This window comes from Mustela lutreola, chromosome 7 (assembly GCF_030435805.1).
Source record: "Mustela lutreola isolate mMusLut2 chromosome 7, mMusLut2.pri, whole genome shotgun sequence".
Lineage (NCBI taxonomy): Eukaryota > Metazoa > Chordata > Mammalia > Carnivora > Mustelidae > Mustela > Mustela lutreola.
Window position 1 is genome coordinate 93237526 of NC_081296.1, and position 17843 is coordinate 93255368.

Sequence of the window (17843 nt, forward strand, 5' to 3'; positions counted from 1 at the left end):
CATCAAGTTCAATTACATTTAAAAGATCTGAAATCTTCAGTAATGGTGGAGAAACTATATGCTATTTCTAGTAATTATAGAATTTTAAATTTATATTTTATTTCCTTTTAGAGTCAAATGAATTTTTTTCTGAAGATTTTATTTATTTATTTGACAGAGATCACAAGTGGGCAGAGAAGCAGGCAGAGAGAAAGAAAGGGAAACAGGCTCCCTGCTGAGCAGAGAGCCTGACACGGGCCTCGATCCCAGGACCCTGAGATCATGGCCTGAGCCGAAGGCAAAGGTTTTAACCCACTGAGCCACCCAGGCGCCCCCAGTCAAATGAATTTCTTAAAGTTTTTTAGTCTGTGGGAGTATTCCTGAAAAAGAAAGTGGTGCAGAATTACCATCCATAAGCTAGCCAATATATATAGGTAGAAACACTGAGAGGAGAAAGTGTGAAGAATGCCAGACCTCATTGTCCAGAAACTGCTTCTTAGTCCAGATGTCAAAAAGCCTAAAATTTCACTAGTGGAAATCCATTCCCTTGGGTTAAGCAAGGTTAAGGTACCTGTGTTTCAAAAATGTGTATGCTTGTGGAAGAACACATTGTCCTTTCGGTTTTAGGTTGCTCTTTGGCTGATCCTGGATACGCTTAGTTTTGGTGAGCCATGTGGAAGTAGAGGGAACTAAAGAGCAGGTGAAGAGCATAGGAACTTGTAAGAGAAACTTCTCTTAATGATTCTGCTAAGGACCATCCATAATCCTTGTTTATTAAAGAGAAAACTGACACACAAATCCATTAAGGGATATTTTTATCATCACAAGAGATTTAAAACTCTGTTGTTCTTTATGATATATTTTATTTCCCATCTGTCTTTCTGTCTATAGATATGGTTCTTGTGGCTTAGAACACAAGGTTTCTGAAGGATTTTAAAAATATATTTGACTATACTTAATGTACCTAAGCTACACATAATTACTTAAAAGTATTTACAACTTGGCTTATAAGGTTAGAAGCTCTCAGAAGCTTCTAGATTTTTTTTTTTTTTTGGTCACATAACCATCTTTACTATGGGCCAGATTTATACTGATATGATTCAAATCCCTCATAAACAGTAACTGTATAATAAGTAGATCAGGGGTGCCTGGGTGGCTCAGTGGGTTAAGCCGCTGCCTTCGGCTCAGGTCATGATCTCGGGGTCCTGGGATCGAGTCCCACATCGGGCTCTCTGCTCAGTGGAGAGCCTGCTTCCCTTCCTCTCTCTCTGCCTGCCTCTCTGCCTACTTGTGATCTTTCTCTGTCAAATAAATAAAATCTTTAAAAAAAAAAAATAAGTAGATCAGACAAAAAGACAAAGGACAAAAATTCTAAACTTTTAAACATATGTTCAAGAAAGAATATATCACTATCTAAAATGTTCTTTCTTAAGGTGCCTGGATGGCTAGTCGCTTAAGTGGCTGCTTTCAGTTCAGGTCATGATCCCAGGGTCCTGAGTTCAAGTACTGCATCGGGTGCCCTGCTCAGCAGGAAGCCTGTTTCTCCCTCTCCCACTCCCCCTGCTTGTGTTCCCTCTCTCACTGTGTCTCTCTCTGTCAAATAAATAAAATCTTTTAAAAAATAAAAATAAAAAAATAAAATTTTCTTTCTTTTCATACTTTAAAAAAATCAATTACTTAAAATTTACTTGCATTCTCATTTCTAATTGCATAATTAAAATATCAAAGATCAGCATAAAGCATTTCCTTTTGAAATATAGGGTATCCCAAGCTTTTGAGCGGTATTAACAGGAGGAAAAAAAAGGAGGAGGAGGAGTACATGTAAGCTAACAAGAAGGTCTTTCCTGCCTCTTGGTCAAATACTGATTTCTATGAAGAAGTTGAGGTCACAAAGAAATTGTGAATTCTCAGCCTGGTTTCCCTGCTGATGAGGACTGTCTGGTAGCTCCCTTTGAGGTGTCAGGGGAGTCACCATAGTGTCACGCAAGGTTTCTTCGCGTAGAGCAAACATACTTTCCACAAACTCAGCTGCTTAATCTGTTTGCAGGTTGAATTATAAAACAGGATAGATGACTCTGAGTTCTCGGAAGGGGAACAGAGCATTTCCACAGTTTCTTGGTTAAAAAAAAACAAACTGCCTTCTTTTCATCAAAAGATATCACTAAACTTTGTAGTTTTGTTGCTGACTCTGGAATCTGATTTTAACCATAATGAAAACAAATTGTGGTAAATTATCCTTACATAGTCAAATACAAAAGGTGTTAAAATTATATTGCCTTTTCACTAAAATTACTCTGCTTTTTGCCAATTTTACCTGTGATTTTTTTTTTTTTTTAATAAATTCTTGGTTGGACTTTAAGTAGCACAACAATAGTATAGGTGTCTGAACACTTGATAAATGCTGATTAAATCAAAGAATAAGTTTCACAATTCTCAACTCAGCATAAGGTATAAATCACTAATATAAAGTTGAAAATTGATTTTATTAATATTATTAATAAACAGGAGGATTTAAGACTTCTGGAAATTGCTCTTCAAAATTTATTTTGTGTTTGAAATTTAAAAGTTCTGTGAAATATCATATATACCTCAGCACATAATGAGTCAAATAATTTATCTGGGATGATTTGTTTTTGTTTTAGTTTCTTTAAAGATTTTATTTATTTATTTATTTGACAGAGACACAGAGAGAGAGGGAATTCAAGCCAAAGAACTAGGAGAGGGAAAGCAGGCTTCCCGCCGAATAGGGAGCCTGATGCGGGGCTCGATCCCAGGATTCTGGGATCATGACCTGAGCTAAAGGCAGAAGCTTAATGACCGAGCCACCCAGGCACCCCTATTCAAGATAGTTTATGTACAAATCACTTCCCAATCAGCTCTAGAAGGCACCTTCCAAATCTAGATCCAGTTAGATATTGTCATTTATATGTGGAAGATGGATTCAGATGACTCCTAAGCAGTCATTGTAAGATGTACAGCATCTAACATGCTTAGTTTTTATTCTTAAGCACATAATATGCTTTTTAAGAATTTAATATTCTGGATTTGTAAATCATAACACATTTTTAAATTAAATGCATATTTAACTTATGAAATACAAGTCTTCTTACACACTATCAAGTAAGTATGTATTTTAAAAAAAATTTAATTCCATTATATATTTGTATAGTGGATCACCTTTCTCATCCATTGAGTACATAAAGTAGATTTCTTTAGAGCTACTTTTATTATATATAGAGAGAGGGAGAGATACCTATCATATTTGATAGATAAGTATTATATCCATTTCTTTATAAAAGCTGAAGAGTTGGAATTACACCTTTATCTTTAGGGAAAGTCTCACTTTGAAACAAAAAAGAAATATGGTGTTAATTTTCTATGGCATTCCTCTCTACTAGAGGATTAATGTAGGATTATTGGAATTGAAGCTTAACCCAAAACTTGAGAAATTCTAATGAAGTAGAAAGTAAAGGATGCAGACTAAGAAAAGAAATTCTCTAAACCTAAGAATCTGCATTTTCTCTGGTAAGTTCCCTTGTATAGTTAACTTTTTGGAATGAATCATAAGGATCATGAAAGTAAGGACTAAAAAGTGAAATTGCAACACAGCTGCTTAGATTTGATTTACTTCTTCACTTCAGAACCTATCTTCAAATAGGTGATGTAGAGTTGAGCTAATACACATTTTTGCCTACTAAGATAAAACATGTTTCAAATGGGTACAATGGAAAGGGATGAAAGTAAAAGAACAAAAGAATAAAATGTGGGAGAGATCCATGCCATATCAGTTTAAGACCAAATAAAATGTAGGAATTTTTGATGATTTTCATTAGCCCCAATATTATAGTAATTAAAAGAGATAATGTCCCTGTTACATTAGGAGAGTTATAGGATCCACTAAACAATGATCAAATATTTTTAACCAGAACTTGACAGGTTAACATAAAAACAAAAAACAGGAGTTCTTTGCTCCAGAAACATTCAAATGTGATTTTCACACATTTATATGAAATGTGAGTTCCTTAGAATGGCCGTATGATCAGACAAGCATCCTTTTCCTTGGTTCTGTTCTAGCTCTGGTTAAAGCCGTCTTACTCTTTAGTCCTTGACAGGCTACAGCGCTCCCAGGCACTTCTGTGAGGGCAGGAAAACTCATTCATCCATCTTACCTGAGGATAGTTTTAGAAACGATTAAAACAAGATATATAAAGTGATTTTAACTTTCTTTCTTAATAGCACTGACCACCAGTGTACTTTAGCCTACTCTTGTAGTAATAAAGGGAAGAGGGAAGCTATTGTAAAAATTTGATTTTTAAGAAATTTTCATTATTCCTGCTTGGATGTTGCTCGGCCTCATTATGCTTGACAGCTCACTCAGAACCTCCTCCTTTGCTTTCCCTATTCTGAAACACATAGAAAAATTTAATGTGATGTATCTATCTATTAATATAGAAAGGTCTACATTTTTATATAAATCAAGGTCTGGTGTTTTTTTTAATAAGTCCTCAGTATATTCATCTAAAATCTGGTATATACTTCCTTACTAGGTATAGCTTTTATTCACAAAATGTAATTAGAAAAAAACCCAAGTTGAACCCAAGAATAAGTAGAGATACCAATTTTATTCGGATTTTAACATTCCATGCTTGGTTATTTCTCCCCACTAAGTCAGGGATTTTCCCATGTGCATATTTGGCCCTCAAAAAATACAGAATAAAATAATTTTTGTGGGGCCCGGGCAGCTTGGTCAGTTGAGTCCAACTCTTGATCTCAGGGTCATGAATTCAGGTGCCACGCTGGGTTCCGCACTAGGTGGGAAGCCTACTTAAAAAAAGAAAAAGAAAGAAAGAAAGAATCTTTTGCTTATTTCAGTGAGCTTTAGCTGGCAGTAAAATCATAAACATTGTCCACACATAAACTTCACTCTTGATCATTTATAGTTTAAAAAAATCATTCTATAACAATATATTATGTAGTAGCAGCAGAAGTGATCTTCTTTCTTTTTCATATTGTTATATATTCTCAGGCAACTCTACAAATAGTTTCTGGTTTTTTTTAGTTCTTACCCTAAGTATAAAGAAAAAAGGGTTCCACTACTATCAATTACTTTGTCAGGTGTTTCTTTATAAAGACTGACTAAAAGTGAAATTAAGGAAATTTTTTAAATAAATAAAAATTTTTAAAAAAGTAATTATACACTCTAAAAAAAAGAAGAAGAAAGAAAGAAAAATGTTTCCAGAAATTACATAGTGAACAGTATTTTGGAACTTACTAAACTTAATAATTTTAATTTTTTAATTGTTTTGGTATTTATACCATTCAAACTAATAGTCCTTGGGACATCATCATCTTTTGACTTTTTCTTTTGCTGCGTTTAGCAGTATCCTGAAAGTGTATGAAAGCGTATATTATTTCTCTTTATGTTCCCGTTTGCTATTTGACAAGCTACACAATGGCAAAACATTTAAAATCTTGAATTATCTTCTTCCTTAAATTAATTTGCCTTCTGAGCCATGTATATTTCACATCAGTCTTCCAAGAAGTTCTCTACTACTGACTGGAGGGCCTAATCTTTCCCAGAGTGGTAGGAGTAGCACAGTTCAAGAACAAGAATGAATCTCTGTATAATCACACCACAATGTGAGGTGACCCTGAGACAGAGAACTGACCAGATACACATATGGGTTTTAGGAAGACTTTCTGATGCTCTTTTTTAACACAGCTGTGAGAAGAATGTGGCTAAGACCCAATAGTCATTCTTGAGTAGAGCTGGCAAAGGAAACCATGAGGAGAAGAGAATTTAACACATGGGTGTAAGAGAGCAAGGCTTCATTGATGCGATCTGAGGGGAATGCCTAATGACTGGAAGAATCAAACTTGGCAATGAAAACACAAAGCTCTTTTCATCAATTCAAACGCAGACTCTAAAGCTGCAGATGGTCACCTCCAGCCTTGTCTATTCAGTGCGAGGTTTTATAAAATGGCACTTTGGTGAATACTAATAGATCAAAACAAAGATTTAATAACGTAAAGATGTGGTGTTCATTTTTAAATGAGTATACAGGTCAATGTCTCAGAAAAGGATAAAAAGAGTACCTTTTATATGTGGGTCTAAAGTCTTTTTGTTATTTTTCAACTTCAAAAATAAATGACATCTTTAACATACAGATTGTGTTTTATGGAAAAGAGTTTACATTATTAAAAAGAGACCAAAATCAGGGTTTATATTTACATTTACTGATTTCATTGCTTCTGTTTGAGGATTCTCAATTTATAATGTCTGTTAAGGTCATCCTTTAATATTTCCTTGAGGCCCACTTGATAGGATAAATATATATTACCATTCTGAAGGATGAATCAATCTAATTAAAAATTTAGGCCAAAATATTTTATACTTGAAATAGAACTTTTTTTCCTATCTCTTCAGAGAATTCTAAGAGACATTGTTTAGTACAAAGGAAGCCTTTGAACTTTAATGCAGCCTTGAAATTATATTTTTGCTACTTTGTGTTTGATTTTCTGCAATTTTACAAATCCCTAATAATTGCTTATATGTGAAAAGGTAATTCACTGTATTCCAACTTTGTTGGAATACATTGTGCATTGTTACTGCTTATATAACTGAATCGTACTTTGAATTAAAAAGTGGTATATGCTTCCAGAATAAATTACATTATTAGAGGTGATTAGCACTTTATAGTTTATAAAATTCTTGAGCTAAACCCCCAAAATTAAGCTTTATTATCCAAAATAAGCTTAACATATGAACCTTAAATAACTCATTAATAGCTTTTATATTTCTACTACTTGTGAAGTAAATATAATTAGTAAGTCTGTATGCCTAATACTTTTTATCTAATAAGTGACACTAATATATAATAAATTAAAGCATTAGAATTGAAAGTTAAAAGGGAGGCAGCTTATTATCTAGTAGAGATATCAGTGTCTAACAGGACCTGTAATTGTCATTAACTGAGTATGATGTAGAAGACATGAAATTGTGTTTGTTCTCAGTGTTCTCAACTGGAAGTAGAACTAATATACTTGCCCTATACTTCAGAATATGGCTGTGAGGCTCAAATAAGATGCATGTGCATTAAAGTATTTTGAAAAGTATAATGTGCTCTATAAATATAAAACATTGACTAAAGAGTATGTTTTAATAATAAATGTTATAAAAAATGTTTTAAATAAAAAATTATAATAACCTTTTGGGGAGCTAGAAATAGTAAGTGAGAAAAATAATAAATTTAACCTCAGAGACATAAAATAAATACCATGTAACTTTGGAAAAAGAGATTGTTCTCAAAGATCTTGGAAACTGGAAGTAAAAAGGATTCTGTGCATTTTCATACATTACTAGTAAGAATGCAAAATAGCAAAACCCCTGTGGAGGAGAATTTGATAATATCTAACAAAATTACTGATGCCCTTACACTTTGACTAAGGAAAATTGCTTCTAGGAATCCATCCTGAATATAGACCTCCATGAATATGAAGCAACATAGGAATTACAGGATTGGTTTTTTTGTTTGTTTGCTATTTAAAGATTTATTTATTTACTTGAGAGAGAGACACTACAAGTGGGGGTGGGGCAGAGAGAGGGAGAGACGATCTCAAGCAGACTCCATGCTGAGTGAGGAGCTAGATGCTGGGCCCTGATATCAGGACCTGAGCTGAAACCAAGAGTTAGGCTCAACCAACTGTACCACCCAAGCATCCATACATGATTTTTTATTTATTTGAGAGAGAGAGAAGGATAACAACAGAGAGCACTAGTGAGAGGAGCTGGGAGGAGAGGAAGAAATAGGCTCCCTACTGAGCAGGGAGCCAGACCTGGGGCGGGGGAGTGGGAGGACCTCTATCCCAGGACTCTAGGATCATGACCTGAGCCGAAGGCAGACACATAACGGCTGAACCACCCAGGGGCCCCAGGATTGTTTTTAATAGCAAACAAAAGAAATTCAAATAGGAGAGTAGTTTAATAAACTATAACATATTCGTATAGTGGGATACAATACAACTGTGAAAAAGAGAAAGGAAGGAAGGTCTATAAACTGATAGTGATTTCAGGACATATTCCTAACTGAGAAAAAAAATCAAGTAATTATAATATCCTACCTTTTATATGAAAAATAGGCATAAAAGTAATAGGAAAGATAAACCCACAACTAATGAATTATTGGCCTTTGGAGGTAGATGGGAAAGAGATAGCTCCTGGGTCTGGAGAAGGGAAAGTATAATGAGTCCAGAGTATCCTTTTGTACCAGAAAGCAAGTACTTGTACCAGAAAGCAAGATTAATGGGGTCATGTCGAAAGGACACAGGAGCCAGCTTAGAAAGGTTCCCACTGACCAAATTTGGCACAAATTTGCCTTGGGAATTTTATGAGTATCAGAGGACACTCATCCTTTCTTTATTTAAATTTTGAAATTTTGTTTATGAAAAAATTTTTTTGTTGGGAGTCCTGGGTGGCTTGGTCAGTTAAGCGTCTACCTTTTGCTCAGTTCGTGATTCCAGGATCGTGGGATCGAGTTCCACATCTAGCTCCTTGCTCAGTGGGGAGCCAGCTTCTCCCTCTTTCTCTGCCTGCTGCTTCCCTGCTGTGCTCTCTTTCTGTGTCAAATAAATAAAATCTTTAAAAATTTGTGTTAACTTTAATTTTTTAAAATATTGATTGTAATATTATTTAGTTTTATTAGTGAGGCTTTTCGTACCCCCTTAAATTTTTCACCTGAAGTGAGTGCTTCATTCATCTCATCCTAGTTCTAGCCCTGAATAGTCCATAAAAGGGGAAAAGACACTGCTGGAGGAAAAAAGAAAACACTCCTGGTTTACCTTTATTTAAAAAATAAGAATGAAAACTTACTAAGTTACCCTAGCTTGTATGATTTCTACTGACTGATGTTTCATATTCAGAAATGATAGTTCTGTAATAGAGCTGAAGAACTGTGGTTCTTCCACCCCGTGGAATGTCACCAGGTTTTTCACCGTATACTATCCAGAATGTCTACCATTGTCTGAAATGTCTGTTTCTTATGTCACTATCCATACCACTTCTATCAACTGTTGCTTTGTCTTTATTTTGATCATCTGTGTAGATCAGTCATCATATCTATCAACAGTGGGGTGGTCCTGATTGATTCTAGACCCGAAATGTTGATTTCAATCTGGGAACATATGGCTTTTATGAATCAAACATAACTCAGGTAGAGAAAATTACTGTGACGATGCTAGCTTAATAAGTTGAATATTACTTTTACTTTGTAGGCCCTTGGCTTAGTGTGAAGTTTGAAGGTGCATTGAATATTATCTCCACTAGTCTCCCAAAGGATGTTGCCAGTCTTTTGAATTAAACTTGAATAAGGTTGATTTGTATTCCCTGTTAATCAAAATTTGAAATGTTGACATTAGAAAATTTCATTCAGTGCTAATTATATATGACTTTTATGAAAGTTAGGAAGGAAAGAATCCTACATTTTAAAGTTTAGTATCAGCCTAAAGCCCTATGAAAACAATAGTGAGTAGCTTAATAAGCCATCTTAATAAGATACCTTAATAAAACTAACCAGTTATTCTAGCTTGCTATGTTTCAGTTGGCAGTATGAATATCAGTGACTTGCTTCCTCCATCATTAATTGAAACTTTTCTGGGTTTAAAATTATGAAAAAAAAACTCAGCAGTGTTTCCCAGCCTTTCTTGACTCTTGAATCCCTTTGGTAGTAAAACATATTCTCTAAGTAGAATTGTGTGCATGCCTTTTGGTTGTTATAAGAAAAAGAAGTTAATAAGCATTGATTTATAATTTTATTTAAGTACAATCTTTAATACTCATAATATGTATCACCACATGATATGTGACTTACTTCAACCATATAGGAAATAGCATAATTTATTAAGTTTTATTATGGTTTATTGTTTGGTTTAAGGATAAATACATATTTAAAAATAGATCAAAATTTAGTAATATTAAATAACTGCTTGTGAGGTGATCTTTGGAATTCTTAACATTCTACCTTTAAAAGGAAATAATAGAGAGGTTTCTCAGCATCCATTTGCTGGAATATTTCCACAAATAGCACATTACAGATATTTTGGTCTTTACTTCCATGTAAGTAAAGACTAATTAAGTTTAACTTAATTAGTTAAACTATATTTGTTGTCCTTTGTTTTCTTTAAGTCATACCTACGAAATAAGGTGATATGAGTAGTTTGATCAAAGGAGCTGGTGAAGAGAATCTTGAGGTAAATTTATAGATTTGTGCCCCACATTAATTTGTGTCTCAGCATCAGTGTACTTTCTCCTTCCTCTAAGTATTCAGTTGTCCATTAAGGGTGGAAATTAAACAATTTACAACTGAGAAGAAAAAAATAGAGTCAAAAACAACATGTTGACCAGCTGTGCTCAACTGAGGGATTAAGTCATGAACATGCTATGCTGGTCTTTGCTTAATCTCCACCTAGCTCGTTCATATGTGTTCACAAGTTACCAAAGTAATCCACTTTAAAAGGCAAAATAAAATAGCATAAAAGGCAAAAATGTTTAATAATAATTTTATATTTTGACTTCAAAAATGGAACTCAGACACTACCACCTTTGACTTCCATGATCTATGAATTTTTAAATTACAAAAGGAACAAATGATGCTTTAGAGAATTTCATTATATAGTGATTTGCACACCTTTTTTTATTCTTGTCGATTTTAACACACTTTATATTGCTTATAAAACATTTATTTTCTCAAAAAATAATTTTAAAATACTTTCATCATTTATCAACCGTCCCCCCCAACACAAAGTCAAATACATTACCTGAAGTAGTTAAATTAGGGTATAAATTATTGAAAGAAAAGAATTCCTTGCTGGAAAAGTGTGTTGGAGCACACTAAATAAATGATAATGGTTTCTTTACATATCTTCAAATACGAGAACTTTTTCAAAAAAGGAAATTTAATAGTTCATTATAGAATAATTAACTTTATGCTTTTAAAAATTAAGTAAATGTTTTTCTCATCATGAGCAAAGTATACAACTCTAAGACCTGATTTGCTTGTGTTAGTGGACTTACTAAATATTAGTCTTTGGTAGTCCAGCTTGTACCATTTATCTTTCCTATGCCAACACTCTGATTTTTGTTCTGCAGTATTCTACAACTTGCTGTTATGTGATACTAGCCCCAGAGCTAACTTTTCCAGTATCTGAGTATGCTTAGTATACTCTGTAACTAATAAATCAATAAAGTCTTTCTGTAATGTACAAACTCCTATCTCCATGAAGCAATTATAAGCAAACTATAAATGAACACATGAGTCTAAGAAAGTATGCTGTGATTATATTGACTCTGAAAACATTTGTCTTTTGTAGAATACAGCATTTATTATGTGGTATAAATTGGTCATAGTGTTGCTCATAATTTTTTTTAATAATAAATCCAGTGAATAGTAAAACAATAAAAATGTTTATATCCTAGGAATACACTTTAATTATTCTGAGGAGCAACATGTTAGTGGTATCGTTGAACAAATTAATAAATATGAATCATATTTCTTAGTTAGGGAATGAAACTGAGACCTGTTAATAAAATTTTTATCCTTAGTAATTGAATTTTATATTGGTTTCATATATTTTCTGTATCATATTATGATAGATAGCAAAAATGCATTAAAAACTTTTAGATAACATTTAAGTAACAACTTAAACACTATAAACTCTACATTGATTAGGTAAATGTGTTTGAAAGAGAATAAGATGAAAGCACTGAAGAATTTACTTAGCAATCATGTCATCTTGTTCATTTTTAAATAATTCCTGTTTAATGTAATGTTTCATTACTCAATGAAATTTGATCAAGACTAAGACTGTACTTCTGTGATAAAGCATAGCTTTGATACTGTTTTCCTGAAAAATTTTATTCCTTTCAGAAATAGCCCTTTTGCCAACTAGTGATTGATTGTATTTATTATTGGTTTAATTGATGTAGTTGTCCTAATTAGTTATTATAAAGTGAAAACCTAAATATAAGCCATTATATTTGGGTTGGTTGAGAAGATAAACAGATGAGTTATTAATAGCCAGGCCAAATATAAATGGATTTTTTTTTTCTGATCTCAAAGCTGATGTATTTCATTCTAAATAAAAAAGGAAAAAGAGAACATTCCTAATGAATGAAAGACCATCATTTAAATATTTTCCCAATTATATTAGCATGATCTTGAACAATTTTATTCATGTCTTTATGTCTATTCATGTTCATGTCTTCATTTATTATTTTATTTATTCAACAAATATTCAACAAATTTTATTCAACAAATATTTTTTAAACAGCTACCATATATCATGCAGTGACAGTGTTAGGAGAAGAAAATGAGACCAGAAGTATAAGTGGGGATTGGCCAGGTGAAAAGCTTCCATGTGGAAGCCAAAGCAAAGAACTTGGCACCTTTTATACACTGAAGGAAGATCTTTGCGGCCAGAAGCAGCTTAGAACATAAAAGGAGGATGGAGTTCTGTGCAGAGTCAGAGCTTGAAGAACCTCGAGACCCTTGATTTTCTCCAGTAGCTTCCATCTTTTTTTTTTTTTAATTTATTTATTTATTTGACAGAGAGAGAGATCACAAGTAGGCAGAGAGGCAGGCAGAGAGAGGAGGAAGCAGGCTCCCTGCTGAGCAGAGAGGCCGATGCGGGTCTCCATCCCAGGACCCTGAGATCATGACCTGAGCCGAAGGTAGAGGCTTTAATCCACTGAGCCACCCAGGCGCCCAGTAGTTTCCGTCTTTAAATTTCATCTTACAAGCAGTGGAAGTCATTGATAGATTTTAATCAGAGGGCATGTTTTCATTTGCATTTCTAAAAGATTTAAAGGCTGCTTTGTGAAGGATAAATTGCAATGGACAAAAGTGGAAGTAGAAAGACTCATTAGGAAGTCACTGGGGAGAGACTGTAGTGTCTTGGACCAGGGGATTGTCCTTGGAGACGGAAAGAAGAGGGACTTGAGAGCTTCATGGCATCCAGAGAGTAGCCTTTCTGAATGGGATGCAGGGTATCAAGAAGAACTCCCAAATTTTTATCCTGAGCAACCTGATAGTTGGAAATACTATTTATTAAGGCTGGAAAGACTAGAGGAAGAACAGAGTTGAAATGGAAAGACATTTTTAACAAGTTTGAGTTGTGTGTGAGATATCAAGTAAGTATCAATACTATCCTTATTGATATCTTATTCTCTCAAAGATTTACCCTTATAACAGATAATCCTTCAAATTGTGTGTAAGTCCATTTAAGAAAATACTTGGGATTTATATTAGTTATATTTATTATTTAAAAAATTCTAATAAGAAGAGAATAACCTGCAATTCTCTTGTATGTTAATCGTACCCTGAGACTATATAAGGCCAGCCAACATCCTGTGATGTATTTGATGTCTACGATACCAGGCATGATCCAAGAACACTAATTAGTGTATTTTTTCTTCCAATGGCATAGATCATTTTTATCTAAAAGTTTTCATTGAACCATCTTGCCAAGAATCAGTTTAGTTTTTAAAACTCTGTCATTCACACATATGTCAATATTATGTGCCAGAAATCTTCTTTGCTATTTGTATCTCCTGCCAATAATGAACTGGTATCATATTTAAAAATAAAATGGGTACATATTAACCAGACAGGTATGTAATTTGAAACCATAATTTTGTTTCAGAACCAAAAAAAAAGTTTTGCTTTTGAGATTTATATTTGTTTAGTTTTCTATTGCTATGTAACAAATTACCCCAAAATTTAGTGGATTAAAACAATTACTATTTCACCATTTCTGTAGGTCAGGAATCTTAGTGCAGCTTAACTGGATCCTCTGACTCCAAGTCCCTAACAAGACTCCATCAGCTCAAGGCCTGACTGGTAGAGATCTACTTTCTAGGTAATTCACATGGCTTTTGTCAAGATCAAGTCTCACAAGCTGTTAGACTAAGGCCTCAGTTCCTCCCACACTTAAGACTTCAAGGCCTTTGGCTCCTTGCTATGTGGACCTCTCCACAGAGCATCTCACGGCATAACAGGAAGCTTTATCCAAAAGTACAAGCAAGGGAGCAAGAGAAAAAGAGAGTAAGTTAGCTGAATGGAAGTCCTAGCCTTTTGTTACCTAATCACAGAAGTAATATTCTATCACTTTCACCATATTCTTTTCATTAGAAGCAAATCAGGAGGTCCAATCCACACCAGTGGGGAGGATATTACACCGTGCTATGAGTTTCAGAAGGTAGGAATCATTGAGAGCCGTGTCAGAAGTTGCCTTCCACCAAGTTTTTTTTTTTTTTAATAATTTTTTTTATTTTTTATAAACATCTATTTTTATCCCCAGGGGTACAGGTCTGTGAATCACCAGGTTTACACACTTCACAGCACTCACCAAAGCACATACCCTCCCCAATGTCCATAATCCCACCCCCTTCTCCCAAACCCCCTCCCCCCAGCAACCCTCAGTTTGTTTTGTGAGATTAAGAGTCACTTATGGTTTGTCTCCCTCCCAATCCCATCTTGTTTCATTGATTCTTCTCCTACCCACTTAAGCCCCCATGTTGCATCACCACTTCCTTATATCAGGTAGATCATATGATAGTTGTCTTTCTCTGCTTGACTTATTGTTCCATCCATGTTGTCGCAAATGGCAAGATTTCATTTCTTTTGATGGCTGCATAGTATTCCATTGTGTATATATATACCACATCTTCTTGATCCATTCATCTTTTGATGGACATCTAGGTTCTTTCCATAGTTTGGCTATTGTGGACATTGCTGCTATAAACATTCAGGTGCATGTGCCCCTTTGGATCACTACTAGGAGCTGGTTCTTTGAAAGAATTCATAAAATTGATAAACCCCTGGCCAGACTTATCAAAAAGAAAAGAGAAAGGACCCAAATAAATAAAATCATGAATGAAAGAGGAGAGATCACAACTAACACCAAAGAAATACAAACTATTATAAGAACATACTATGAGCAACTCTACGGCAACAAATTTGACAATCTCGAAGAAATGGATGCATTCCTAGAAACATGTAAACTACCACAACTGAACCAGGAAGAAATAGAAAGCCTGAACAGACCCATAACCAGTAAGGAGATTGAAACAGTCATTAAAAATCTCCAAACAAACAAAAGCCCAGGGCCAGACGGCTTCCGGGGGGAATTCTACCAAACATTTAAAGAAGAACTAATTCCTATTCTCCTGAAACTGTTCCAAAAAATAGAAATGGAAGGAAAACTTCCAAACTCATTTTATGAGGCCAGCATCACCTTGATCCCAAAACCAGACAAGGATCCCACCAAAAAAGAGAGCTATAGACCAATATCCTTGATGAACACAGATGCGAAAATACTCAACAAAATACTAGCCAATAGGATTCAACAGTACATTAAAAAGATTATTCACCACGACCAAGTGGGATTTATTCCAGGGCTGCAAGGTTGGTTCAACATCTGCAAATCAGTCAATGTGATACAACACATCAATAAAAGAAAGAACAAGAACCATATGATACTCTCAATAGATGCTGAAAAAGCATTTGACAAAGTACAGCATCCCTTCCTGATCAAAACTCTTCAAAGTGTAGGGATAGAGGGCACATACCTCAATATCATCAAAGCCATCTATGAAAAACCCACCGCAAATATCATTCTCAATGGAGAAAAACTGAAAGCTTTTCCGCTAAGGTCAGGAACACGTCAGGGATGTCCATTATCACCACTGCTATTCAACATAGTACTAGAGGTCCTAGCCTCAGCAATCAGACAACAAAAGGAAATTAAAGGCATCCAAATCAGCAAAGAAGAAGTCAAATTATCACTCTTCGCAGATGATACTATATGTGGAAAACCCAAAAGACTCCACTCCCAAACTGCTAGAACTTATACAGGAATTCAGTAAAGTGTCAGGATATAAAATCAATGCACAGAAATCAGTTGCATTTCTCTACACCAACAGCAAGACAGAAGAAAGAGAAATTAAGGAGTCCACCAAGTTTTTTTAAGAGTTAAGTTATTCTGGGGCGCCTGGGTGGCTCAGTGGGTTAAAGCCTCTGCCTTCGGCTCAGGTCATGATCCCAGGGTCCTGGGATCGAGCCCCGCGTCGGGTTCTTTGCTCAGCGGGGAGCCTGCTTCCTCCCCTCTCTCTCTGCCTGCCTCTCTGCCTACTTGTAATCTCTGTCAAATAAAATAAATAAAATCTTTAAAAAATAATAATAATAAATTTTTTAAAAAGAGTTAAGTTACTTTTATTGGGCCTTATGTAGCTGAAAATTGGTGGTCTGCAAGACACTCAGTTAATCATATTGCTTTATGAGCAGTGACAGTTATGGGAAAATACACAACCACAGTCTGACCTTACGATACTATCACAATCCTCTGAAAATCTACAAGAGCCTGTCTAAATAAACCAAAGTCTGACCCAAAATTAAGTACCAAGAATCATACATATTCAGAAACTAATAGATCATGAACAGGGCAGTTAGTTGGATCCGTCTGTGGTGTTCTTAGTTCTAGATGGCTTCCTACTTATGAATTATAAGTTTAAAACTCTAAGTGCAGCTAGCTGATGTAAGAAACGAGGAAGGAGGAATTAGATATTTACTTCCTTTAAATGAAGATGAATACAGAGAATCTGAATCAAGATTTAAGCCAGACCTACTAGTAAAAACAAGAAAAAATAATGGACCAGGGGTTAGGGGAAGCACTCAACTATGGTAAATGTAGAAAACCAGTCATTATTCTCTGAATGTATGTTGAAGTGTAGCAGTTGCATTGGCACTTCAAATCCATTTGTTTTTTATATTGATACTATGATGTTAAGCATAGTTTAAAAAATTCAGTAGCAATAGAAATTCAGCAAAATATTAAGTTATCCAATATAATCATTTAAATACTGAAGCTTATTTTTAAATGACAAAGAATTATAGTAATTAATCTGAAATATTACAAAAAATAAACTGAAATAATAAAAAGCGTGATTATTACGACAATAGAAATGTCAGTGAATGGACAGCTGTTAAAATATTTTGGTAAAATCATATTTAAAAGAGCTTTAAATAATCAGAGAGTAGTACCTGTGCTTTTCTATGTACCTTGGATTATCTGAAGGTACTTAGAAAATTTTTTGAAACTATTTCTTCTGCTCTCCCATTCAAATATTATTTTAATCAAGTATATACTGTTCATCAAACTTGCAATAGACAATGGGTACCTATCCAGTAGATATCACAGGTAAATAAGATTAAGGCGGCAGCATCTGCCATGACTGAGTTTCTTAAAATCTAGGAAGGGGTATTGACAAGTAAACGGTAATTACAGTAGGAGAAATATATGGTCCTTTAGGGGCACTGGGAAAACTTGGGTCGGTCAGGGAAGGTTTTATAGTTGTAAAAAGCATGAATGTTCCTTTAACTCAGTGGGTTGTGTTTCTCATCGTTTTTTTGTTTTTGTTTTTTTTTTCTTTAAGATTTTATTTACTTATGTGACAGAGAGAGAACACAAGCTGGGGGAGAAGCAGACTCCCTGCTGAGCAGGGAGCCTGATGGGGGACTCTATCCAGGACCCTGAGATCATGACCCGAATTGAAGGCAGGCACTTAACCAACTGAGCCACCCAGATTCCCCCATGCTTCTACTCTTGATTACCAGTTAGAAGAACGTGCTATAGAAAATGGTCTAAAATTGAAGATTCAACCTCTTCCCCAAAATATGATTTTAAAGTATCAAATACGTTATTGCATATGTAGAAGTTTCATTGACTAAAGAAATAACACAGAACTTAAATGGATCCACATCCTTCATTTAAAGCCCTTGGGGCTATATGTTGTGTTTCAGAATTTAGAATTT

General features: G+C 34.6%; 1 protein-coding gene across 6 annotated transcripts in view; it reads left to right on the forward strand.

The window, feature by feature from the left end:
• The window catches only part of MIPOL1 (mirror-image polydactyly 1), a 327451-nt gene that overhangs the window by 282859 nt on the left and 26749 nt on the right, over positions 1-17843 (forward strand). The window contains exon 13 of one of the 6 annotated variants that reach the window (XM_059181951.1): positions 1413-1586. The exons of the other annotated variants lie outside the window; for them this stretch is intronic. Coding sequence (XP_059037934.1) covers positions 1413-1428 — 16 coding nt within the window. The 3' untranslated portion in view covers positions 1429-1586. Of the gene's footprint in view, positions 1-1412; positions 1587-17843 lie in introns of those variants that run through there. 6 annotated transcript variants of the gene reach the window in all.